This window comes from Melanerpes formicivorus, unplaced genomic scaffold, assembly GCF_026170545.1.
Source record: "Melanerpes formicivorus ecotype bairdi unplaced genomic scaffold, bMelFor1.0.p_v2 SCAF_3, whole genome shotgun sequence".
Taxonomy (NCBI): domain Eukaryota; kingdom Metazoa; phylum Chordata; class Aves; order Piciformes; family Picidae; genus Melanerpes; species Melanerpes formicivorus.
Window position 1 is genome coordinate 26,548,081 of NW_027142355.1, and position 26,380 is coordinate 26,574,460.

General features: G+C 49.2%; 1 protein-coding gene across 4 annotated transcripts in view; it reads left to right on the forward strand.

Moving 5' to 3' along the window:
* Window positions 1-8,004: 8,004 nt before the first annotated feature.
* TASOR2 (transcription activation suppressor family member 2) overlaps window positions 8,005-26,380 on the forward strand; it is a 52,113-nt gene continuing 33,737 nt past the window's right edge. For all 4 annotated transcript variants that reach the window (XM_068169205.1, XM_068169222.1, XM_068169212.1 and 1 more), the window contains exons 1-9: window positions 8,005-8,359; window positions 18,644-18,789; window positions 20,262-20,357; window positions 22,324-22,396; window positions 23,650-23,741; window positions 25,177-25,314; window positions 25,417-25,541; window positions 25,644-25,663; window positions 25,750-25,849. In XM_068169205.1, the coding sequence (XP_068025306.1) occupies window positions 8,317-8,359; window positions 18,644-18,789; window positions 20,262-20,357; window positions 22,324-22,396; window positions 23,650-23,741; window positions 25,177-25,314; window positions 25,417-25,541; window positions 25,644-25,663; window positions 25,750-25,849 (833 nt within the window). In that variant the 5' untranslated portion in view covers window positions 8,005-8,316. The remainder of the gene's footprint in view (window positions 8,360-18,643; window positions 18,790-20,261; window positions 20,358-22,323; window positions 22,397-23,649; window positions 23,742-25,176; window positions 25,315-25,416; window positions 25,542-25,643; window positions 25,664-25,749; window positions 25,850-26,380) is intronic.

Genomic DNA, 26,380 nt, shown 5'->3' on the forward strand with positions numbered 1-26,380 from the left:
GAGTGGGGGAACTGCGGGTACTGGTGCCTAAGGGGAGGGGGAGAGTGGGGGAACTGCGGGTACTGGTGCCTAAGGGGAGGGGGAGAGTGGGGGAACTGCGGGTACTGGTGCCTAAGGGGAGGGGGAGAGTGGGGGAACTGCGGGTACTGGTGCCTAAGGGGAGGGGGAGAGTGGTGGACAAGTGACAGGACAAGAGGAAATGGCCTCAAGTTGCACCAGGAGAGGTTTAGGTTGAACATTAGAAGAAACATCTTCACTGAAATGGTTCTCAAACAGGCTCCCCGGGGAGGAGGTTGAATCCCTACGCCTGGAGGTGTTTAAAAGATGCAGAGATGTGATGTTGAGGGACATGGTTTAGCACCAGACTTGGCAGAGTTAAATAATGGTTGGACTTTATAATCCGAAAGGTCTTTTCCAACCAAACCCCTTCTGTGATTCTGTGATTTGCAGTTCTGTCCATATACTTCATTCAGCCCACCTGCTTTGTGTTGGTCTCAGGTGGCTGGGAGCTATGCTCCAGAGTATGCAGCTAGCTGAAGAGCATTGGGTTCCCCCTCCCCTCCACAACAGGATATAGGATGAAACCACAGTTAAACACCCCCTAAAAATATATATTTGGGGGGGGGGGGGGGGGGGGGGGGAGGGGGAAAAGTGGAATTCTATTGCTGCTTGCTATTCTGCAATGAGAGCACTGCTAAAATAGTCCACCCTATGCTTGTAGAACCATAGAAACCATAGAAACATTTTGTTAGGAAGAGACCTTTCAGATCATCCAGTCCACCTGTTAACCAGCACTGTCAGCTCACTGCTAAACCATGTCTCTCAGCACCGCATCTCCACAGCTTTGAAACCCCTGCAGGTATGGGAACTCCACCACTGCCCCAGGCAGCCTGTTACAGGCTGGACAGCCCTCAAGGGGAAGAAATAGTCCCTCATGTCCAACCTGAACCTGCCCTGATGCAATTCAAGGCAATTTTCTCTTGTCCTATCACTTGGAAGCCTTGGAAGAAGAGACCAAGCCCCACCTCGAGCACACAGTCTCATTCTGCCATGATCAAATGGGAATATTTACGTTACAGAAACAGCTTATAATAGAATCATAGAATGGTTTATGTTGGAAGAGACCTTTAATGGTCAGCTGTGGTGGTGTGCAGCAGCTGTTTCTCAGCTAGTTGCCTGCTCCCACCCCTTCTCAGGTGCCCAGAAGTTTTTGAATAAACTTCTCATGGTCTGAACGTGACACCTTTAAAAAGAACTCTGCAGTTTGTGTGGGCACAGCAATACTGTTTGACCTACCAAAGAGGTCAGTGTCTTGGTCTGGAGAGGGAAAGAGACTCGGTTCTTTTGAATATTCCCGTGTTGTGAAATGAGAGGCACAAATGAGGCCAAAATATCAACAGCTAGACTGATTATGACATAAATAAAGTGGATGGATCAGAAGGGGAGAGAGAGAAAATAGAAGAGAGAGAGAGAAGAGGAATTATATTACCACACCTCTCACCCTCCCCCCCCAAGACAGTTTGAGTCTGTGGAAAGGTGCTGCAGGAGATGTTGGGTCTGTAGAGAAAGAGTGCTGAGGCTTTGGCTGTAGAAGAGATGTGAGCAGCCTCTTCAGCTCCATGAGTTGCAGCAGGGGGAACTTAGGGCATGGAGAGAGGGTTCTGCTTCTTCCAGGCTCCATGATGATGTCTCTGTCATTTTTCCTCTCATGGTATTCTCTCAGTTTTCCTTCTCAGCAGCATTGTCCTTCTCCTGTGTTTTTCTTCATCTGTGTTTGCCTTCTGTGTTTTTCTTCATGTGTGTTTTGATTCTGTGTTTTTCTTCTTCTGAGCCAGTAGTTGCTCAAGTCTTTTATACAGTTTTTATTATTTTTTTTTATGTGTCCAATTATTGTCCCCCAGGAAATCAGGGGCCAGGTGGTCAATCCATTGTCTCACCATCCTCCCTTTCCAGGGTACTTGATGGGTGGAGATTATTTTGTCTTATGCTTATTCCCGAAGGTGGCCTCGGTGGTTCAGCTTTTGTCTGGGCAAGCAGGAAAGGTGATTTTATCTTTGTTGAGTCACATCAGGAGAGACAAGCTTTAGTCTCTCACAGTCAGTAAAACCCAAAAGTTTTCTTTCCTCATTTTCTCTTTCAGTTAAGGTCCTGAGCTAACACTTCCCAAGCCCAATGGTTCCAACATTAGTATTTTACCTCACAGTATCAGAACCTTTCGGGTTCAGGTAGTGATAGGACTAGGGGGAATGGAATGAAGCTGGAGGTGGGGAGATTCAGGCTGGATGTGAGGAGGAGGTTCTTCACCATGAGAGTGGTGAAACCCTGGAATGGGTTGTCCAGGGAGGTGGTTGAGGCCCTGTCCCTGGAGGTGTGTAAGACCAGGCTGGATGAGGCTGTGGCCAGCCTGATGTAGTGTGAGGTGTCCCTGCCCATGGCAGGGGGGTTGGAACTAGATGATCCTTGTGGTCCCTTCCAACCCTGACTGATACTATGATACTATGAATTTCCTCAATCAGATGCTGGGGCCTATCTGACTCTCCAGATTGGCCTGGTGATGCTGCATCTAGGGAGGCTTCTCTTCCAGGCTCATTTCTGTTCAAAACTAACAAAAGGTTGCCCAGTAGATACCTCATCCCTGGAAATATTCAAGGTTGGATTGGAATAGACTCTGAGGAACCTAATCTCATTGAAGATATCCCTGCTCGCTGCAGGGGGGTTGGACTACATGACCTTTAAAAGGTCTTTTCCAACCCAAACCATGCTGGAATTCTATGATTCTGTGACTTTACTGGCGCAGATTTGTACAAAAACATTGTCCAAGAATGGTTCTGATCTGCTTTATCCCTGAAAGCACTGCTTGGAAAGGGAGACTACAGGCATCTACAGGCATCATTCATTTCTCTTCTGAATAAAAGAGGAAACAGATTTTCAGATGACTAATCTATTTTAGACTTCAGCTGTGTCAGAGCTTCCTGAGTCATTTTTTCAATGAAGCTGAAACAGCGTTGCCGGGAACTAGGTCTCCACCGCAGTTAGGTCATGGGCCCTTCCTCTTGCGTGGACCAAATGTGCCACCACCCAAAAAGATGTGAGGCACCAAACAACAACATAGAAACTTCAGTTAGAAATTATCTGACCTCCAGAGGCTCCAGTTTTGCCTTTCTCCAGAAAAAGAATGACAAATTTCCCTCAAATCCCTTGGTTTTCTTTTTTTTCTAATAGATAAAACAGGAAAAGGTCACTGAGAAAGGAGCTCTCTCCAGAAGTTCTGTATTTCCTCATCAGAAATAATTCCTAATGCCAAAATACTCATGCTCATTGTGGCAGCATCTCAACTGTCACACTCAAGGCTGAAATCCAGGTCTTCTGACTGCAGATCTGCTCTTCCCTACAGACACTGCAGAAGCTCAGAGCCCTTCTCGTGTCTCCCAGCTTGAGGAATGTGGTTACATGGAGTTGTTCATCTTACAACCTTACAGGGCAAATGGGAATACTGACCCTGCAAACAGATTTCTATCTCACCTCACCCAATTGCTGTGGCAGAGGAATAGAATCCCAGCATAGTGGGGGTTGGAAGGGATCTCTGGAGGTCATCTAGTCCAACCCATCCCACAGCAGGTTGTCCAGGATCACAATGGCCAGGTGGGTTTGGAATCTCTCCAGACAAAGAGACTCCACAACCTTTCTGGGCATTTTACCCCAGGGCTCCGCCACCCTCAAAGTCAAGCAGTTTCTTCTCACGTTCAGATGGAACCGCCTGGGTTCCAGTTTGTGCCCATTGCCTCTTGTTCTGTCACTGGGCACCACTGAAAAGAGCCTGGCCCCATCCTTTTGTCACCCACCCTTGAGCTCTTGCTGAGCTCAATGAGCAGATCCCCTCTCAGGCTGCTCTTCTCCAGGCTCAACAGCCCCAGGGCTCTCAGTCTTTCCTCCTCACAGAGACGCTTCAGGCCCCTCAGCATCTTCCCAGCTTCCACTGAGGACTGTTTCCAGTAGTTCCCTGTCTCTGATGTACTGGGAAGCCCAGAGCTGGACCCAGTGCTTCAGATTTGGCCTTACCAGTTCAGAGGGGGTGGAAAAACCTCCCTGAACATGCTGGCCACACTGTTCTTCATGCTCCCCTGGAGACCATTTGCCTTCTTGGCCCTGAAGGCATGTTGCTGGCTTGTGGTAAGCTTGTCCACCAGCACTCCCAGGTCCTTCTCCTCAAAGCTGGTTCCCAGCAGGTCAACCCCTCACCTGTTCTGATGTAGGGAGTTATTGCTTCCCAGGTGCAGGACCCTACACTTGCCCTTTTGCTTCATGAGATTCCCCTCCACCCAACTCTCCAGCCTGTCCAGGTCTCACTGGGCTATCACCACTCTTCCTAGTTTTGTATCTTCAGCAAACTGGCTGAGGGTCCGCTCATCCCTTCATCAGATCATAGATGAATACATTGACCATGGAGATCCTTTTATCTTACTCTTGGGCTAGCTGCATTTTGGGCCAGCAACACCAGCAGGAATTCCAGTCTTTGATGTGTCAGCAGGAGCGAGAAAAATCAGTGGATCTGGAAAACTGGAGATGTGCTGCTGCATGGGCAGAGCATGGGACTGCTATGGACAGTGACCTTATTGACTGTAGGACACCAAAAAATTACTTTTTCTTCCCCATGTCCTTGTTTTTTCACTGGGTAGTAGCACTTTGCACTCTGTTGATGCCATAGTAGATTGTTACTGATCTGCAGCCTTGCTTTGAGTAATAAGTGACTTATAAGTGAGCTGTCACATTGTCCTCCCATTGTTATTTCTGCTTTTTTTCCTTTGCTGGCCAATCTTGCCCCAGCATGTGAAAATACACCCAATGAGGTCAGCAGAGCTCAACCAGAACCTGGGACACTGAGTACAGAGACACCCAAATGGGCTCTGCAGCCGCCAGCAAGGACCAGGAATCTGCCCAAATGGGCTCTGCAACCACCAGCAAGGACCAGGAATCAGCCTCTCCATACATTTATTAGCTCAGCTGGGTGAGCACAATGTGTCTGTGACGCTTGCCATTGTGTGGACATGCCACTATGGATCTCATTCTGAATTACCTAAAATCTTGGGTGGGCTCCTCTCTGAGCACCCACCAGGCTCATTGCACAGTGCAGCCATCCACATGTTCATGCAGCACAGCCACTGACCTTTCATTTGGCACACTATGTTCACACAGACTCTTGAGTAAGAAGTTGGGCAAGCCCAGATCACTCTGTTCCTGCTCCAATATCTATTGCAACATTGACTATTTGCTGCATTTGTGATGTCCCTGAGAGGCTGCTCAGCCCTAAGAGTTATCATCCACTCCTACTATTGTACATAGGGTCAGCACAAAGGTTGTATGAGGCCACTTGGCACCACCAAAAAAGACTCTATGTTCCATGGAACAACATGAAAAGGGTTTGGAGCATGTATGTTCTCTGTGCTCCCAGTCAGAGAAAGTAGTTTAGGGAGGAGGAGACAGATTATAAGTCACTTGACCAAGCAGAGCATGAGAGTTTTCACCAACAAGCTGACCAGACTTTGCACAGAGGGCTTTAAACATGACTCAGCAAGGAAGGAAGATGGACTTTTGAGCAACAGAGAAGCGCTGCTGATGGTGGTGGCCATGCTGCACCCTTGCTGGTGCTAGTACTGGTGCCCCTGCACACTGAGACATCCCTCTTGTTGGTTTTATACCCTAGCCCAGGCTGTTCCTGTCTTCTAAGTGACATTTAGCGTGATTTGGGAGGAGAGTTCAGTAACACAGTTATGTGTGTTTAGCAGGTACTCAGTTTGGCTCATTAGCATACTGAGGGGTGTTAACTTGAATATTAAAATTGAAGTTAACTAGGCAAAGGGCACCCTGGCCCTCGAAATCTGTTTTGGACTTGGGGTGTTTCTGTCATTTTAGCCCTGCTTCATTAGTTTTAGCCAAAGCAGGGCCATCTTGTCTTCATAAGACCTGTTCCTGTAGCTCTTTGGCAGACCAGCTTGGTGGATCTTCCATTTTACACAAACACCTGATGGCTGTAAAGGTCCTTGGTCCCAAAGCTATTAAATTAATTTGCCTTTGTGTCCCACAGTAAGCTAGGCAGTTATCCCACACTGGACATAAGGAAGAAATAATTTATTCTGAGGGTGGTGGGACATTGGAACAGGTTGCCCAGAGAAGTTGTGGATGCCACATTGTTGAAAGTCTTCAAGGTCAGGTTGGATGGGGCTTTGAGCAGCCTGATCTAGTGGTTTACATGTAACTGACTTAAGTGACAAACTGTTCCCTGCTGGGCTGATCTAATCAAATTCCAGGCAGTGGAGGGAAAATTGATTGTTATTTACTCTTCTGCTTAAACATTCATTTACCTGCTCTACTCCTAGAGCAAATCCACCTTTGGGCCACACACTTCCATGTTTTTAAGAGAGGAACAAAACCCAGAGTAAATGGAGGGAACTATGCCCAGCAGGTCTAAGGAGGTTTTCCTCCCCCTCTGCCCTGGTGAGAAAACACCAGGACTAGCATGCCCAGTTTTGGGCTTTCCAGTTCAAGAGAGACAGGGATCTACTGGAGAGAGTCCAATGGACAGCTACAAGGATGACTGGGGACTTGAACTCATCTCTTCTATGAAGAAAGACTGAGAAACCTGGGGCTGTTTAATCTTGAGAAGGCTGAGAGGGGGTTTTATTAACATCTAGAATGTCTGAGGGGTGACTTTCAGGGTGAAGGTGATGGTCTCTTTTCAGTAGTGCCCAGAGATAGGATAAGAAATAACAGGTACAAGCTGAAACACAGGAGGTTCCACCTCAACATGAGAAGAAACTTCTTTATGGAGAGGGTGATGGAGCACTGGAACTGACTGCCCACAGATGTTGTGGAGTCTCATTTTTTGGAGGCTTTCAAAATCCGCCTGGATGTGCTCCTGTGTGGCCTGCCCTAGGTGATCCTGCATTGGCAGGGGGGTTGGACTAGGTGATGTCCAGAGGTCCCTTCCAACCCCTAACATTCTATGATTCTGTGACTGGGCACATTTAACACTCCAGAGAAAATCCTACTTAAACTGGGTGGTCAGGTGCTGCTGTCAGGAAGTGGGACCTGGAGCCACTTAATGAGGGTACACCAAGGATACTCAACCCCTGGAGGGGCAAGAGGGGCAGCAGGGACAGGGCTGAGGAAGGAAGGTTGGCATCCACACAGAAGGGGTGAGGAGATGAGAAAAGGGGGCAGAAGGGCTAAAGAAAGATGGGGGGAGGTGCTGAGGGAAGATGTGAAGGAATGGGTTGAGAAGATGGAAGGTCCAAATCAAGGGGTGAGGGAAGGCACTGAGGGGGAAGGACTGAGGTGAGGGATGGGAACCAGTGCATGATGAGGGATGGGATAAGGGAAGGGGTTGAGGGACTGAAGAGAGAGAAACCAAGGAAAGGGGCTAAGGGAAGCACTGAAGACAGGCATGGAGGGGATGAGGTAAGCAAGAAACAGGTTGAGAGGCTGAGGGAAGGTCTAAAATATGGTGCCCGAAGGCACTGAGGGGCTGAGAGAAGGACTGAGGTGAAGGACAGGACCCAGTGCAGGGAGAAGACTGGGGGGATGAGGAAGAAGCTAATGACAGGTGCCAAGGAGCTGAGGTGATATGGTATGGAGGCTGAAGGGGGACTGAGGGAAGGTCCAAAACAAGAGGCGGAGGGAAGGTGCTTGAGGGGGAAGGACTGAGTTAAGGAGGCCGAGGCGGGAGGTGAAGACTGAGGGGCTGAGGAAGGAGCTGAAGACGGGTGCCGAGGAGGTGATCAGATAGGCGATTGAAAGGCCTGAAGCAAGATCCAAACCAGGGGGTGAGGCAAAAGACTGAGGGGAGGCGATGCGGCTGGGACGGGAGGCGCGGGACGGGAGGCGCAGGGCGCGGCGCGAGGGGCGCGCGGGAGGCGCGGCTGAGGGCCAGCGCCGGCGCGGCGGTGACCCGGGGGAAGAGGAAAGCCGCGGGCGCGGCCCCGCTCTCTCTTTCCGGTTCAGTTTTCACTTTCTGTTTTTTTCCTCGCTGCCACCGCCCGCCCCCGGCTTCGGCTCCGGTCCCGGCCCTGCCTCCCCGCCCGCCAGCGCCGTCCCTCCCCGGCGCCCTTTCACTTCCTGGGGCCGGCGGATGGCGGCGGCCGGCAGCGTACCCGCCCCATATGCAGCCCCGCATTGCCTGAAGTCGCCGGCCCGGCCGGCCCGGTAGCTCCGCGCCCTCCCGGGAGCCCCGCCGGGAGCGGAGCAGCGCCGAGGGCCGGGCCGGGCGGTGCGGCATGAGGGGCCGGTGAGGCGGGAAACGGCGCAGAGCGAGCCCCGGCCATGGGACAGCAGCGGGAAGAGGACAGCGGAGGGCCGGGCGTGGGTGAGCGGGGTCTGGGGTTGGGAGGGAAAGAAGCTACGGGGAGGGAGGCAGGCTCCATCCCACCCTCGTCTAGGGAGGAGAGGCCGTGCCGGCGTTGCCCCTCGGTTTCTCCGGAGCCGGGGCTGCCCGGCCCTGTGGGGAAGAGCTTGGGGGGCGGGAGGGAGGGTGTCCCTGCGCCTCGCCGGGTGAAGGGGAGCGCTCCGTGCCTGCATCAGAGCTGCAAGCGCCTGCCCCAAGTCTCTGGGCACCTCCAGGCCTTCAACACCTGGAAAGCAGCTTTTGAGTTTAATTATAACTGGCTCACTGGGGACACGTTGGCTTTTCCAAGCTCCCACTTACGCCGGTAGCTGACCCAAAGGCCCATGCAGCTGGGAGAGCCGCAGTCCTTTTTTATTTTCTGGCTGCACACACCTTGAGCCTGTCCTTGGGGACCCCTCTTGGTCAATCCAGGTGCCCTTCAGGAACAAGATATGGAGATACAAACAGATTGGCTGCCTGTTGCACCCTTCCTGGAACTGACTTGGGCAGCTGGAGGCTGGAAGGCCTTAGTACTTTCCCCTTGGAGCAGCTGCAGGTCTGGAAATGGGCCCTAAAATAGAGGGGGAACAAATAGTTTCTGCTCTGATACTGTGTAAGTTTGCTGACAGATTTTCCTCAAACAAATAGTCCCGCAGAAGCTTGGCTAGGAGCAGGGCTTGCCAAGCTGTAGGTCTGTCCTCCTTAAAGAATCACAGAATCACAGAATTGTTAGAGTTGGAAGAGACCTCAAGGATCATCCAGTTCCAACCCCCCTGCCATGGGCAGGGACACCTCACACTACATCAAGCTGGCCGGAGCCACATCCAGCCTGGTCTTAAAAACCCCCAGAGATGAGGCTTCCACCACCTCCCTGGGCAACTTGTGCCAGTGTCTCACCACCCTCATGGTGAAAAACTTCCTAACATTCAATCTGAACCTACCCGTTTCTATTTTTGTTCCACTCCCCCTAGTCCTATCATTACCTGACACCCTAAAAGGTCCCTCCCCAGCTTTCTTGTAGGCTTCATTAAGATACTGGAAGGCCACAATAAGGTCTCCTCGGAGCCTTCTCTTCTCCAGATGGAACAGCCCCAACTCCTCCAGTCTGTCCTCATAGGAGAGGTGCTCCAGTCCTCTAGTCATCCTCATGGCCCTTCTCTGGACACATTCCAGCACCTCCAGATCCTTCTTGTAATAGGGGCTCCAGAACTGGACGCAGTACTCCAGGTGGGGTCTCACCAGAGTGGAGTAAAGGGGAAGAATCACCTCCCTCAACCTGCTGGCTATGCTTCTCTTGATGCAGCCCAGGATGTGATTTGCTTTCAGGGCTGCAAGTGTACACTCGTGGCTCATAGAATCAATGAGGTTGGAAAAGACCTCAAAGATCATCAATCCAACCTGTCACCCAAGACCTCATGATGACTATGTTGAGCTTCTCATCCACCAGCACCCCCAAGTCCCTTTCTTCAGGGCTGCTCTCAAGCCAGTCACTGCCCAGCCTATATTGGTGCTTGGGATTGGCCTGCACTTGAACTCATCTGTTAGATACAGTATTTTGTCAGGAAAATGTGTGACTTCACAGAAACTGATGTTTTCCAGTGGAAAAATGATTTTGTCAGAGAATTGTCTTTCTGCTTTGATAAGAAGTGCAAGTACTCACCTAGAGACTGTATTACCAGGCTCTGAAACTAGTTTTACATACTGGTTTGGTCTATTTTTAGTGTTTGGCTTCAACCTGGTGGTTTGGGTGCTAGCAGAGCTAGCATTAAGTCTTTCTTATTCCCAGCTATTCACCCCTGATGCTCCCCAGCATCTATTGCCAGCCCGCTTTGAGCTGTGTTGGTACAACACTTCAAGGAGCTCTGCAGCAATCCAGATTGAGGAACTGATTTGGATTGAAGATGACCTCTTTTGCTTTATTTTCTGCTGAAGTTTGCTGGTTTTATTCATTAGCAGCTGTGCCAGGAGGGGAAAAGGAGGAGAATAGGGGCAAGGGCTTGTGTAGGTCATTCTAGCCACGCACTGAGATGTGTGGGGACTTACAGCTTTGGTGGAACTGGGCTGATTTTATTACATGAAATACATATTTTGGTCATTCTGGCATCTGTCAAAGTGATCAAGTGAGTCTGTGGTTTGAGCTCTGTTGTTCTATCAAGAAGAAGGAGAGACCAGGGGAAACAAAGTCACTGCTGGAAGAACATGTGTAGCCAGAGGAAAAGTAAGGTCACAAACCATGCCTGGGGAAGGATATATGCCTGTCTGGGAGGGTTGGGGGCTTGCACAAAGGCCAAAGGAGTCAGTAACCAGTGGTTTGCAGGAATGCAGCTGCAGGACTTCAGGCAGGGGAACTGTGCGACTGCTTTCTTCAGCTGCAAACGAGTTGTTTTGCTTTTTCTGTTCCCAAATGAGGAAACCTTCCTTGGGGAGGTTGTTTCTAACCTCTAGCTGTTGCACTCACAAGGCTGCCTGTGTGTCAGGAGATCCTGAACATCACTGAACTCGTGCAGTCACCTTGATGGCTTGTGGGCTTTAGATCAGGGACATCCCCACCATTTACTTTTAGGGTTCTGGGAGGCAGCAAATGAACTCCAGCTCACGTGGCAGCAGGCTGATGTTTCTTGGGAGGGCTGAGTGTTGCTCCTGTTGTGGTTGGCTGGGTTTCAACATAGCATCTGTGGGCTGCATGTAAAGGGATCCTCAAAATGTAACCTGGTGAAGGCGAACTTGTCATCAGTGGGTTTGAGTTTGCTGTGCACAAGTTTGCAGCTCTCACACAAGGTTAGAGCATGTGAAGTCAGGCTGTCTGAGGCCATCAGGCTGCTGCACTGGCATGGAGAATCAATTGGCTGGTTGTTTTTGCTGGGAAAGGATTGTCTTTAGTTGTCCAAGTGCTAAAATACCTGCATTGGTGTGAGATTTGGGCAGAGCCAATGCAGAGACCTGCAGCTAAGGGAAGCCACAATTTGCAACCCTGTATAAGATGATGGAAGAGGGGAGCTGAGGAAGAATGGGGCTTTGAGGAGCATCAAAGCAGCAGCACTTGCCTAAGCAATGAATTAAGGAGGAAAAGCTGTACAAACCACATCCTCAGTTATGTAAGTGGCTGGAAGGAATAGGAGGGCGGTTATGAAATCCAAGACATCTTACTTGGAAGGTTTCTCTCGTGTGCAATGACTACTTTGAGTGGATTTTTCAACCACCATCAGTGTGGGGCTCTGCCTAGCTAAGGATGGGGACCTTCACATCTTTATGACCTGTCTTAAGACCTTCCCAGGGTCTGGAGAACAAGTCTTCTGAAGAGCAGCTGAGGGAGCTGTGATTGTTCAGCCAGGAGCAAAGGAGGCTGAGGGGAGACCTTCTCACTCTCCAACTCCCTGAAAGGAGATTGGAATGAGGCAGGTGTTGGTCTCTTCTCCCTAGTAACCAGTGACAGGAAGAGAAGAAGTGTCCTCAAGCTGCTTTAGGCTGTTTAGGTTGGATATTAGAAACAAATTCTTTACTGAAAGGGTTGTCAAGCACTGTAACAGGCTCCCCAGGGAGGTAGTTGAATCCCCATCACTGGAGGTATATAAAACCCACAAAGATGTGGTTCTGAGGGACGTGGTTTAGCACCAGCCTTGGTAGAGTTAGGGAGTGGTTGGACCTGATGATCTTAAAGGTCTATTCCAGTATAAATGATTCTATGATTTTAAGGCAGCATCACCCTCAAGGGAAAAAAAATTCTTCCTCTCATCAAGTCTGAGCCTCCCAAGGTGCAACTTGAGGTATTGCCCCCCTGTATCCATTTGCCATAGCCAGGGGAGAAGCTCCATCATCTCTGTGACTCCCTATCAGGCAGCTGTGGGCTACCTGAAGCTGTAGCTGTGATCTCAGTCAATACTGACAGCCTATGATGTTGAGATATAAAGCATGAGAAAAGCTCCTGCAGCCCAGATAGCTGCATTCCTGGGCTGCCTGATCCCACAGGAAATGTAAAATACAATCCAGCACTGGAATTTTTCAGCTTAGCAACAATCTCCTTGTCTCCCTGTAGAGAATGTTTTAAATATAGCAAACCAAGAGATTGGGAAGAGATTCCTGACCAGTCTCATAGCATTCTATGATGGTGTGGGGAGGTGATGGGAGAGCAGTGGATATTGTCTACCTCAACTTCATCAAGGCTTTTGATGCTGTCTCCCATGACATTCTCATAAGGAAGGTTAGGAAGTGTGGGTTAAATGAGTGGACAGTGAGGTAGATTCAGAATTGGCTGAATGACACAGCTGGATAGCTGGGTGAAGGGGAAGCTCATCAAGCTCTGCCAGGGCAAGTGTAGAGTCCTGCCCCTTCACCAGTACAGGTGAGGGGTTGGGATGCTGAAAAGCAGCTCCATGGAGAATGACTTGGGAGTGCTGGTGGATAACAAGCTGCCCATGAGCCAGCAATGTGCCCTCGTGGCCAAGAAGGCCGATGGTGTCCTGGGGGACATGAAAAAGAGTAGGGCCAGCAGGTCAAGAGAGGTTCTTCTCCCCTTATAGTCTGACATAGTGAGATTATATCTGGAGTCCTGTGTCCAGTTCTGGGCTCTCCAGTTTAAGAAGGACAGGGATATACTGGAGAATGTCCAGTGGAGGCTATGAGGATGATGAAGTGGCTGGAACATCTCTCTGATGACAAAGAGACTTGGGACTGGAAAAGAGAAGCCTGAGGGGAGACCCTGTTAATGTTTATAAATATCTGCAGGGTGGGTGTCAAGAAGGAGGTGCCAGGCTCTTTTCAGTGGTGTCCTCTGATAGGACAGGAGATACAGAATACAAACTGGAACACAGGAAGTTCCACCTCAGCACAAGGGGAAACCTTACTGTAAGGGTGCTGGAGCCCTGGAGCAGGCTGCCCAGAGAGGCTGTGGAGTCTCCTTCTGTAAAGATTTTCAAAACCCCTCTTGGATGCCTTCCTGTGTGATCTGCCCTAGGTGATCCTGTTTTGGCAGGGGTGCTGGACTTGATGATTTCTGTCAATCACTTCCAGCCCCTATCATTCTATGATCTTAAAGGTCTCTTCCAACCAAAATGATTCTGTGATTCTATGACAAATGGCAAGAAAGTGAAAGAGAAAGATGCTGGGAAGAAACAAAGCTGTAGAAGTTGCTGACTATGGTAGGAGCAGCAGGAACAATGCATTTGGTGTGTTTTGAGACTGAAAGGCTTTCAGTACAGCACAAGAGAATCCCAAGAGGCTGTTTTGGTGCCCTGCTGACCGTGCCCTGGATTGGTTCCTGTGGGCATAGGACACCTGCTCCAAGGTGGAGATACCTCTGCTGTGCTGCATGGCATGGTCTCTGGGGTCTGCCTTGGGTAGTCAGCCTGCAAATACATCAGATATCAGCATGTGAGGATTCCACTGCCTCTCCTTGCCCACTTACTGCAGGAGAGTGAAGAGAGTAAGCTTGCTTAACATCCACAGGAGGCTACAGCAGTGACCAGAGGAATAAACCCCTTTGCTGTGAGGACAGGCTGAAGAGAGTTGGGGTTGTTCAGCCTGGAGAAGAGAAGGCTTCAGGGAGCCATTCTTGAGAAGGCAGCTGGGTACAGACATTTTAGCAGGGCCTGTTGTGACAGGGCAGGGAGTAATGGTTTGAAACTAAAAAATGGAAATTTAGACTAGAGAGAAGGAAGAAATTTTTTACACTAAGGGTGTGAGACTGTCCCAAGTTGCCCCAGGAGGTGGTAGATGCACAATGCCTGTACCCATTCCAGGTCAGGCTGTGTGGGGCTTTGAGCAACCTGCTCTAGTTGCAGATGTCCCTGCTGACTGCAGGGGGATTGTTTCAGCTGGAGAGACCACTAAGATGTTTGAGTCATAGTGGTGTGCCCCAAGGATCAGTGCTGGGCCCTGTGCTCTTTAACATCTTTATTGATGATCTGGATGAGGGCATTGAGTCCATCATCAGTAAATTTGCTGACGACACCAAGCTGGGGGCAGGAGTTGATCTGCTGGAAGGTAGAGAGGTTCTGCAGAGGGACCTCGACAGGCTGGACAGATGGGCAGAGTCCAAGGGCATGAGATTGAACACATCCAAGTGCCGGGTTCTGCACATCGGCCACAACAACCCCATGCAGAGCTACAGGCTGGGGTCAGAGTGGCTGGAGAGCAGCCAGGCAGAGAGGGACCTGGGGGTGCTGGTTGATGGTAGGCTGAACATGAGCCTGCAGTGTGCCCAGGCAGCCAAGAGGGCCAATGGCATCCTGGCCTGCATCAGGAACAGTGTGGCCAGCAGGAGCAGGGAGGTCATTCTGCCCCTGTACACTGCACTGGTTAGGCCACACCTCGAGTACTGTGTCCAGTTCTGGGCCCCTCTGTTTAGGAAGGAGGTTGACTTGCTGGAACGAGTCCAGAGAAGGGCAACGAAGTTGGTGAGGGGTTTGGAACACAAGCCCTATGAGGAGAGACTGAGGGAGCTGGAGTTGCTTAGCCTGGAGAGGAGGAGACTCAGGGGTGACCTTATTGCTCTCTACAACTACCTGAAGGGAGGTTGTAGCCAGGTGGGGGTTGGTCTCTTCTCCCAGGCAACCATCACCAGAACAAGAGGACACAGTCTCAGGCTGCACCAGGGGAGGTTCACGTTGGATATTAGGAAGAAGTTCTACACAGAGAGAGTGATTGCCCATTGGAATGGGCTGCCTGGGGAGGTGCTGGAGACCACCACTGGAGGTGTTCAGGAGGAAACTTGATGGGGTGCTTGGTGCCATGGGTTAGTTGTTTAAGTGGGTTGGATTTGTTGATGGGTTGGATGCGATGATCTTGAAGTTCTCTTCCAACCTGGTCTATTCTATTCTATTCTATTCTATTCTATTCTATTCTATTCTATTCTATTCTATTCTATTCTATTCTATTCTATTCTATTCTATTCTATTCTATTCTATACCCAACTCTGCCATGGACATTAAACCATGTCCCAAAGTGCCACACATTTCTTGAACACCTCGAGGAATAGTGACCACCACCCCCTAGGCAGCCTGTTCCAATGCCTGACCACCCTTTCAGTAAGGATGTTTTTCCTATTATCCTACCTAAACCTCCCCTGAAATCCTTCTTTGTCACTATTGGCTTGATGATCTTCAAGGTTTTTTCCAACCTAGACAATTCTGTATTGACCAGATCAACTTTTTGGCTGCTTCATTAGCCAGCTGTAGGAACCAGAGTTTGCAGATGAATAGAGGTTTGTAACAGGAGACAGTTGTTCATGCCGTTGTCCTAATAATTACTGTGTGCTAGAGAGGATTAGAAAGTAAAACTAAAGAGGGAGAACAACAGAATCAGGATGGAGATAGGAGAAAGTGGCCTTCAACATAGCCAGAGAAATTGGGAAGAAACTGCCTCAAGCTGTGCCAGAGGAGGCTTAGGTTGGTATTAGGTTGGAGGTTTAAGCTTGGAGGAAGAGTGGTTGGAAAGCTGCCTGGGTGGTAGCAGCGTGGTGGTGGCGGTGGCAGTCCACGCTGCTCAGAGGAGAACAGACACTTTCAGTTTTACTTCTGGCTCAGTCACTTTTATTTTTGGCTCAGGCACTTTCAGTTTTACTTCCTCACAGCCTGCACAGGGGCTGTCAAGTGCCTTCTGCTCCCAAAAATGAAACCTGGATGTGTTGGGGTTTTGTGGGTATTTATGGGAGTGCCAGCTCTTCTTAGGGTAGGAACAGAGCTGAAGGAGCCTCTTTAATCTGGAGGGGGAGAGGACAGTGACAGGGAGTTGGTGGACTCAGCGACATGCCCTGTGGTTGTTTCATCTCATGGTTTTTTGTGAATTACTTCAGCATCTTGGTTTTTTTTTCTTTCCCTTTTGGACTTTCATTTTTACTCTGCAGCTGAATTACAGAGAGGAGCAAAGATCTACTGCAACATCACCTGCAAAATGGCTGATGTACTTCCAGCAGCTTCCCAGGCTTTTATTTTTTTTAAATGAGCCTTTAATTTTCACCCTTGAAGGATGCTGAATAGCCAGAGCTTTTGCTGATTTAACATCCCACACCCTCAATGTCTGTTCTGCACCCAGAGAGGTTTTTGACCCCATAATCTCTCTTTGTCAACTCACTGTCTCAGTCACTCAGTATGACTGATATCTTTATGGTGATCTGGGCTAGGGGATCAGGGAACCCTCAGTCAGTTTGTAGACTCCAGGTTAAGTGGGAGTGTTGATCTGGTGGAGAGTCAGGAGGCTCTACAGAGGGATCAGGGCAGGTAGGATTGATGGGCTGAGGCCAATGGGATAAGGTTCAACAAGGCCCAGTGCTGAGTCCTGTACTTGGGTCACATGAATGCTTCAACTGTGGGGAAGAGTGGGCTGAGGTTTACCCAGGTGGCCGAAAAGGTCACCAGCATCCTGGCTTGGATCAGCAATAGTGTGACCAGCAGGACTAAGGCACAGATCATCCCTCTGTACTGGGCACTGGTGAGACCACACCTCAGCTTTGGACCACTCACTCCAGGAGATGGAGCACACCCAGAGGGTGGATCAGACTGCCCAGAGAGGTTCTTTTTAATGACTCTTTTCTGTCCTCTCCATTTCCATTTCCATCTGTCCTTTACATGTCTTTTCTTCTTTTTAATTGAGGGGAGGAGAAGGAAAAAGTGATTAAAACTTACCCTTTAAAAATAAGAGTCAAAACCCCAAGTAGGTTGCAGGCTGACAACAGGTGGGATATTGCTCATCACCAAAGGAATGTGGACCTCTTACAGGTTGAGATCATAACTTATCTGGAGTATTGTGTCCCGTTCTGGGCTCCGCAGTTCAAGAGAGACAAGAAACTACTGGAAAGAGGCTAGTGAAGGCACCAGAGATGCTGAGGGGCCTGGAGCATCTCTGTGAAGAGGAAAGGCTGAGAGACCTGGGGCTGTTGAATGGTGGGAGGCAAGAGGGTAGGGCCTGACTCTTCTCAGTGGAACTTGGAGTCTCCTTCTCCAAAGAGATTCCAAATCCACCTGGACATTGTGTTCCTGGGCAACCTGCTGTGGGTGACCCTACTTTATCAGACTAGATGATCTCCAGAGGTCCTTCTGGGATTCTCTGGTGAACTATTTGTCCTTGACCTTTTGGATGAGGCTTTTATTAGAGTGAGTAGCATCTAAAACCTGTTGGAGGGAAGTTCAGCAGTTCTGTGCTTATTTCCTTGTAGATGACTGTAAGTTTATGAGTCAGAAGAAATAAACCTTTTCAGTGTCTCTATGTTGCAAACTCACCTTGAGATTTTAAATCTCATAGCTCATGAATCACCACCAGCAGTAAGGGGTTTAAAATAACCAAGCCCAGGATTTCCTGTATCTCTGGGTTTAGTTTGTATTTGGATTTTAACAGTTGCAAGAGCACGGTGCTTCAGGGCTTTGCTTTGTTTCTGTGTCCATATTTAATTTGCCAACGGCTTTGTGTCCTCTTCTTGGTGGGATGCCTTTGGGAAGTGTTTTACTGGGATGCTTTCCTTTGGAAATACTGAAATAATTTAGGCATTGAGAAAGCTCTGGCCATTGAGGTGTTGAAGGAAGGCTTGCTTTCATGGTATTGAAAACCACATCCACTGAAGATCTGAAGATCTTTGTAGAAAAACAGGTAACTCCAAGAAATGGAGATTTTCCCATGTGCAGACATGCTTGGTTGGAGAGGAGCTGCAGCTGCTTCTGGTGGGAGCCAAAAAGTTGATCTGCTCCATGCTGGAGCAGAAGTGCTTCAGGTGCTGGAGAATGTCTAGAGAAGGGCACCAGGGCTGGTGAGAGATCTTGAGCACAAGACCTATGAAGAGAGGCTGAGGGTGCTGGGATTGTTCAGCCTGGGGAAGAGGAGCCTGAGGGAAGACCTTATTGCTCTCTACAACTCCCTGAAAGGAGGTTAGAGTGAGGTGGGAATCAGCCTCTTCTCCCAGGTAGCATGTGATAGCATGAGAGCAAGTGGCCCCAAGTTGTTCCAGGGGAGGTTTAGTTTGGATATTAGGAAACATCTCTTCACCAAAAGGGTCATCAGGCACTGGTACAGGCTGCCCAGGGAAGTGGTGGGGTCACCAACCCTGGAGGTGTTTAAAAGACATTTGTATGAAGATCCTAGGGACATAGTCTAACAGTTCTATGCAGGAGGTGTTGCGTTATGGCTGAACTTGATGATCTCAAGGTCTTTCCAACCAGGCAATTTTGCCATTCTGCTTGGAGATCTCAGCTGCCACAGCTGGAGATCTCTGCCAAGGCCTTGTGCCCATGTTGGGTTACCCAGAGTTAACATTTACAGCTGGTCTTTGATTTCTTCTGCCAGGTTTCCCTCCAGAGTCAGAAGAGTCGAGTTCCCTTTTGCAGACAGCGGTTTCGGTGCTGCAGAGCTCCTACTTGGACTCTACATCTCAGGACAGTTTTCAGTACAGCCAAGCAACTCTGGTAGAAAATGACGTTTTCCTCAGTGAGGTAAGGCCGCTGGAGAAGCAGGGTGCTGCTGGCAGCTCGGGAAAGGAGCTGCAGAGGCCCCTAAATGCTGATTTAATGGCAGCTCTGTCTTGCCTCTGCAGCTTGTTACTGATCTCCCTGCCTCTTAGAGCCCTGTGTGCAGTTCCTGACCGAAGGGAGCCTTTTCTTTGCTTTTTTCACCTCCACTTCTCTTCCAATCTCACCAGGAACAAAAGGTCCTTTCAGCCAATGTTGCCAAACATTCAGCAGAGTTCCTGGAGGAAGCCTTGGGGGCAGGTTGAAAACTTGGTTTGGGACCTAGCTGGAGAGCTTTAAGGTTACTGCACTTCTACTGTGCTGTACCAGGCTGATTTCCCTGTGGTAATTCTCTGCTTTCACACTAGTGCAAGCACAAGTTTTAACCCCCAGTTTCCCCTTTCTCCATCTGTCTGGGACCTATACAAAACCACATGTAAAATGGCTTCATCCTTACACTCCTGCTGTTACTGGCATGGAAGACAACCTGTCCCCTCTGGGGACACAGGGACAACCAGTCTGCTTAGACGTTGTGGCTGCCTAAATCTGGAATAGTCACTGTGGAGCTGGATAAAAACCTGGGAAAGCAGGTATTGAGTCATTTGCTGATTAGCCTGTGAGCTCTAAAGCCAAAATAAGTGGAAGCAGAAATTAGGTGGTTGTTTCCTTGTCTTCCAACCTGGTTTTAAAAATCCCATAATTCTACAGCTTCTTTAAAATCCCAAAATATCACAAACTTTGACCCAGCTCTCTTTGCTCCCATGATGTTCTTCCTGTCTGCACTGAGAAGAGAGAATCATGGAATCATTTTGGTTGGAAAGGACTTGTAATATCATTGAGTCCTACTCTTGATCCAGCACTGCCAGATCACCACTAAACCATGGCCCTCAGCACCACATCTACACAGCTCTGAAACCCCTCCAGGGATGGGGACTCCACCACTGCCCTGGCCAGCCTCTTACAGGCCAACAACCCTCAAGGGTTGTCCAACCTAAATTTCCCCTGGGGCACAATTTGAGGCCATTTCATGTTGTCCCATCACTTGCTGCTTGGGACAAGAGAGTAACCACCACCTGGCTCCAGCTGCTGTTCAGGGAAGGTCTCCCCTCAGCCTCCTTTTCTCCAGGCAAAACAACCCCAGTTCCCACAGCTGCTCCTCACCAGACTTGTGCTCTAGACCCTTCACCAGCTTCATTGCCCTCCTCTGGACCTGCTCCAGCAAATCAATGTCCTTCTTGTATGATGGGCCCAAAACTGGAGCCAGTATTTCTGGTATGGTCTCATCAGTGCCATGTAAAATCTTCTGTCCTCCAAGGCATGAGAAACCTCATAGCACATGGCTGGTGCTATGTACTCCATACTGACCACCATGGAGGTACCTGGAACACGGTGTCCTCACACATCACTTGGCTCTTGCATGAAGTAACCAGAACAAATGGGTTTTGTCTCTTCTGCAGCTCAAAGCTTTTGCCCAAGCAAAGGAAGCCGCTGGATACAGCCAGGAAGAGCTGGAGGAGACCTTTGCATTTCTCCTGTTTGATAATGAAGATGAGGTAACCTGAAAATTTTATTCAGCTTGAAAATTTGATGCCAAGTGTCTTCATGTGTGCTCTGTCCCACCAAAGCCCAGGTTATCTGTTGACTGAAGTGTCCTGGCTCTGAACCATGGCTGCTAGTGCAATTGTTATCATATCAATAATCCAGAACAAGTTCTGAAACAGCTCCTGGGGGGTTTTAGTCAGTGATCTCTTTTTGCATCTTTCTAGTCAGTTGCTGTCTGAGATTTGTCTGCCTCCTTTGCCTTCTGCAAGCAGGCACATAGAAGGACTTCCCCTTTGTCCCAGTGGATTTATGGCCAAGTACAAGCAGATGCAACCTTTTGTGTATGCTTAGAAAAGCACCTTTGTGACATAAGACAGGAGTTTGTCAGATGGTTTGGGGTGGAGAGTGAACCTAGCACAGCTCTTGGGAAGGGTATTCCTGCCCATTTTCCACAGGGATGCTTTTGGTTTTGTGAGAAGAGTTTGTCTACACAAGATTGCTCAGGGAATCCAGTGGGAATTCATTTTTAGTGTGATTTAATGATGCCATGCAAAGTCACAGAATCGTTTTGGTTGGAAGAGATCTTTAAGATTGCATGGACAAAACAGCAGGAGAGCCTGAACAGCATCATAGGATCATAGAATCCTTTTGATTGGAAGAAACCTCTAAGATCACTGAGTCCAACCATTAACCCAGCACTGCCGGGTCACCACTAAACCATGTCCCTGAGCACCACATGTCCACAGCTTTGGAAGCCCTCCAGGGATGGGGGCTCCACCACTGCCCTGGGCTGCCTTGTCCAAGGCTTGACAACCCTTCTGAGGAAGAAATCATTCCTCATGTCCAGTCTAAACCACCCTCTCAGTCGTCTCTTATCCAGGCTCAACAGCCCCAGCTCTCTTCTCATAAGAGAGAGGCATCAGTTCCCTCAGCATCTTAGGAGCTTCTGCTGGACTCTCTCCAGTAGTTCCCTGACTCTTGTGAGCTGGGGAGCCCAGAGCTAGACGCAGGACTTCAGATGTGGCCTCACTCTGTCAGAGTAAAGAGGGAGGAGAACCTCCCTTGACCTGTTGGCCGCACACTTCTTCATCCCCCCCAGGACACCCTTGGCCTTCTCAGCCACAAAAACACGTGACTGGCTCATGGGCAGCTTGTTGTCCACCAGCACTCCTGAGTCCTTCTCCACACAGCTGCTTCCCAGCAGGTCAGCTCCTTACCTGTACTGCCGTGTGGAGTTATTTCTCCTCGGGTGCAGAACCCTACACTTGATCTTGTTGAACTTCATAAGGTTCCCCTCTGCCCAACTCTCCAGCCTGTCCAGATCTCTCTGAATTACAGCACTGCCTGATGGTGGATCAGGCATCCACAATTTGACTGTTTTGCTTTTATTTCTCACCCAAAATGAGTTCACACTCCTCTTGTTGTCACTTCCTGGTCAATATATTTTTGGACTTTGCACACTGTGATGAATCTGATTTGGCCATAAATTAAATCAAAGCTGCTAATGTGCTCCCAAGATAGTCATTATGCCTGTGGAGGAGTGAGCACAGAGCAGCAAATATCCTCTGCCTTCATGCCAGCTCTGTTGCATTTATTTTTCCATGAATTCTCCTTGCAGATAAAGAAAGTGCAAAGTCCAACCTTGTGCTTGCAGAGGTTTCTGGAGATGCTGGATTTGTTCCAGATTTCTCTCAGCTTCTCCTTACATGGAGATTTTTGTAACAACACCTGACAAACACAAGCATTTAGTATCTCAAACAAGAAGATTTCCAGCCTGTTGGTTCTTCCTGGGGATATTGTGTTTTCTTTATACTCTGGGATTTTGGGTACTTTAATGATTTGTAGTTGCCTTGCAGCACTTAGGTGCTTGTTGCAAGTTCTTTTACCAACTGCTGTGCTTTAGTTTTGGGTGGTTGTGCCCCTTGTCTTTGGGAAAAAAAAAAAAGGTGGTAAAAGAGACTTTCTCTTCCTTTGAAGGCAAAAGAGGTGTGTCAGACAGGCCTGCGTGTAAACAGCAGCTCTATTTCCACGCTTGGTGACCCAGCAAAAGGTGAGATTTCCATTCAGAGGACCAGGAGACCCCTCTGGGGTTATCAGCTCCTTTAAAACCTGAAGCAAAAGCCCCAAGAAACTCCTGGTGCTGCCTTACTTACTGCAAAGATCCATGGAAATTCCGTGTTTCTTACATGAGAGACTGAATCTGTCTGTTTCAAGCAGCAATGATTTGCTTTGTCTCCCTCAACCAGCTGAGGTTGGGATCTTCCCCAAGGAATGTTCTTATTTCTTCCCCTCTCCATTTCAGGCTTTTTCTCCCTTGTTAATAACAACCTTTGTCACCAAAGTGGCTTTTTGGCAGCTCTCCCCACTGGAGTTCTGTTTGCTGAACTTTTGCCAACAGTCCTGTTAATAACCAGAGCAGATTGTGATGTGTTGGAGGCCTTTGCAGTCCATGCTTACTCTTTGCCCAAAAGTCTGGGGCCTCAAGATGGGCACTGCAGGATATGCTACTCAAAGAAATCCAAACATCTCCCAGTGCTCCTCTTGCAAGTCCAAGACTTTGAACAGTCAATGGCAGTGAATGCAAAATCAAGCAAGAGCTGGTTGTTTGTCTGAGGGTCTGTCTAGACTGAGGTGGATATTATGGGTAAACATGCCAGAAAAGGTCTTGTCACAGGGTAGAAGGTTCACATTGGCATTTGGGATGCTGAAGGACCATAGGGAGCCAAAAAAGTGGCCTGGGAGGGTATGTACCATGCCATTCCAGTGTGTGTGCCTCACATATAAATATATCATGGAATCATAGACTGGTTTGGGTTGGAAGGGACTTTAAAGATCATCTATTTCCAAGCCCCCCACCATGGGCAAAGATACCTCCCAGTAGGACTAGGTTGCTCAAGGCCTTGTACAGCCTGCTCTTGAACACCTCCAGGGAGGGGACATCCACAACCTCCCCATTGCCTTTATGTGACTCCAAAGTGAGCCAAATACCTGCCCCAGTTGAGGTGTGACCTAGAAACCCTTCACCAGATCTTTCTTTAAGAGACAAGTCCCCATTAGGTGTATTTTCATGTAACATGGGCAAAATCAACATTAACTTTCCCAGAACCTAAGATGTTGTTCCATAGTAGTAGACCAAAAGAAAAAAGGAACTGAAATAGTTGTTTCACCCTTTTCTATGGCTCCTTTTGCTCTGCAGGGACCCTCCTTTCCACAGAGAGGATCCTCTTTACAGGGATTGTTTTTTGGCAACCAGCTTTGCTCCACAGATGATTCACATTATCTTGTCTGGCTTTGTTTTCACAGGGGTTTATATTTCCAAGTATGCAGATTGTCTTCATCCCAGACCCTGGCACCATGGCAAATCAGGCTATATTGTCATCTGCAAGCTAATTAAGGTAAAGAACAAGTCTCTCTTTATGTGGAATGGGGTTCAGGAGCCATTCTTCAGTGCCAGCAGTTTGGAAGGAGCCATAGCTGTGGGGTGTTGAGAGTTTGGTGGGATTTTTGATCATGTGATGTGTCAGGCTAGAATCAGAGAATCATTTTGGTTGGAAAAGACCTTTAAGATCAATTCCAAGCATTCTCTAACTCTACCATGTCTAGTGCTAAACCATGTCCCTTGGCACCACATCTTTTAAACACCTCCAGGGATGGAGATTCAGCCATCTCCCTGGAAAGTCTATTCCTGTCTTTGGAGTGTTCTGCAAAGCAAGAGATCCATCTAGGCTTGACTTTGGGCAGGAGAGGCTGCAGGGGACCTTCCACATTCCATTGTGGAGATCAGAAATTCCTCATAGTCAACTTGTTCCCTGGATGCTCCCTCCCTGGACCTGTTTGAGGCCAGGCTGGACAGGGCATTGAGCAGCCTGGTCTAGTGGAAGGTGTCCCTGCTCATGGCAGGGGAACTAGATGATCTTTAAGGTCCCTTCCAATTCAAACCATTCCATGATTCTCGTGTGTCTTAGGTGTTTGCCCACATGCTGCCTGAACACCTCCAGGGATGGTGACCCCACCAACTGCCCTGGGCACACTATTCCAGTGTATGAGAACCCTTTCAGTGAAGAAATAATTCCTAATATCCAGCCTGAACCTTCCCTAGTGCAGCTTGAAACTGTTCCTTCTAGTTCCTTCCTCACTTGCAACCAAGAAGAGGCTGGCACCGTCCTCACTCCATCCTCCCTTCAGTTAGTTGTAGTCAGGCCCTCAAGTCTGGAAGGACACAAACCAGCCCTCTACCAGTGGTTGGGAGTGTGAGGCTGTCACCAGCATTGTCTTAGGGGAAAATGAGGATTCAAAGGGCTTATAAAACAAGTTCCTGCAAATGATTATGTGTATTCATGTTGTTCACAAGGACCTGTTGAAGCATGACCAGAGGAGGCGACAGCACTGATGGGAGGGCTGGAAGCCCTCTGCTGTGTGGCCAGGCTCAGAGAGTTGGGGTTGTTCAGCCTGGACAGGGGAAGGCTCCAGGGTGGCCTTCTGGTGGCCTTTCAGGACTTAAAGGGACTGAGAAAGAAGGCTGGGGACAGACTTTGCAGCAGGGCCTGTTGTGACAGGACAAGGGGGAGATGATTTGAAACTGAAAGATGGAGATTTAGACTGGATAGAAGGAGGACATGTTTGGCACTGAGGGTGATGAGACCCTGTCCCAGGTTGTCCAGAGAGATGATAGATGCCCCATCTCTGGAGCCATTCTAGGTTAGGCTGTCTGGGGCTCTAAGCAACCTGCTCTGCTTGAAGATGTCTCTGCTGACTGCAGGGTGGCTGGACTAGATGACCTTGAATAATTAATATTTTTCTTTCTTCTTTTTGGTCAATTTTCTGTCCCAGGGGAAGGTGAAGGTGGTGTCTGAGAATCACACCACCAGCTACACCTGCCCATCTCCTGGCTACGACTGCCACGTCTCCGTGAGCAGAAACAACCTCCCCTCAGAGACCAGCCATGGCCAGGCCTTCGCTCAGAGCCAGGTATGGTTTGTGACAGGGCTCTGAGGGAGCACGATGCTGCCCAAGTGCCTCACTCCTTCCTCACCTCATTTTCTCTCGCCTCTGTGCCCCGTCTCTCCCCAGTACTACGTGTATGAGGTGTCTAATGGCAGCACAGCTGAGCGGCCCAGGCAGATCTGCCCCTACATAGTCATCACCTGCCAGTACAGGGAGCCCAAGGAAATGTCCATCTCAGCTGCAGAGAACCTGTAAGCAGCTTGCTGGCATTCCAGAATACCCTGTCACTTTTGGGGGGCTGCTTTTCCTTTATCCATTACTAAATTTTTGTCCTTTTTCTTCCTGTTCTCTAGCCCTGAGCCTAATCACAAAGGTAGGAGCAGCCGGTGGTTGGTGTAGGTTTTTATTCCCCCCTCTCCTCTCCTGCTTTCTCTGAGCTGTTCTCCCTTTTCCCTGCAGTGTTGTACTGTCCATGGAGGGGACAGCTCTCCATCCAGGGTCAGATTTTGTGCAACATTGCCCTGAGGACACCATACAGCTCCACCATTCCAGCTCAGCTGTAAGTCACCCTTCTGCTTTTCCCACGCAATTTGTGGGGTTTGAAGCATTCCACCTTCAGGTGTCTGTGGTCCAGAGAGGCACAGATTCTAGATGGAATCCTGTGTCCTAGCTCACACTGTTCCCAAGACATCAGGACTGTGGGTCCACTTTTGGTCAACATCTTCATCAATGATCTGGATGGAAGGACAGAGTGGACCCTCAGCCAGTTTTCTGATGATTCCGAACTGGAAGGAGTGGCTGACAGCCCATCAGGCTGTGCTGGTGTTCAGTGAGACCTGGACAAGCTGGAGAGTTGGGTGGAGGGGAACCCCATGATGTTCAACAAGGGAAAGTGTAGGGTCCTGCACCTGGGGAGGAACAAACCCTGCACCAGGACAGATGAGGGGCTGACCTGCTGGAAAGCAGCTCTTCAGAGGAGGATCTTAGAATGCTGCTGGACAACAAATTCACCATGTGCCAGCAATGTGTTTTTTGTGGACAAGAAGGCCAATGGTTTCCTGCAGTGCATGAAGAAGAATGTGGCCAGCAG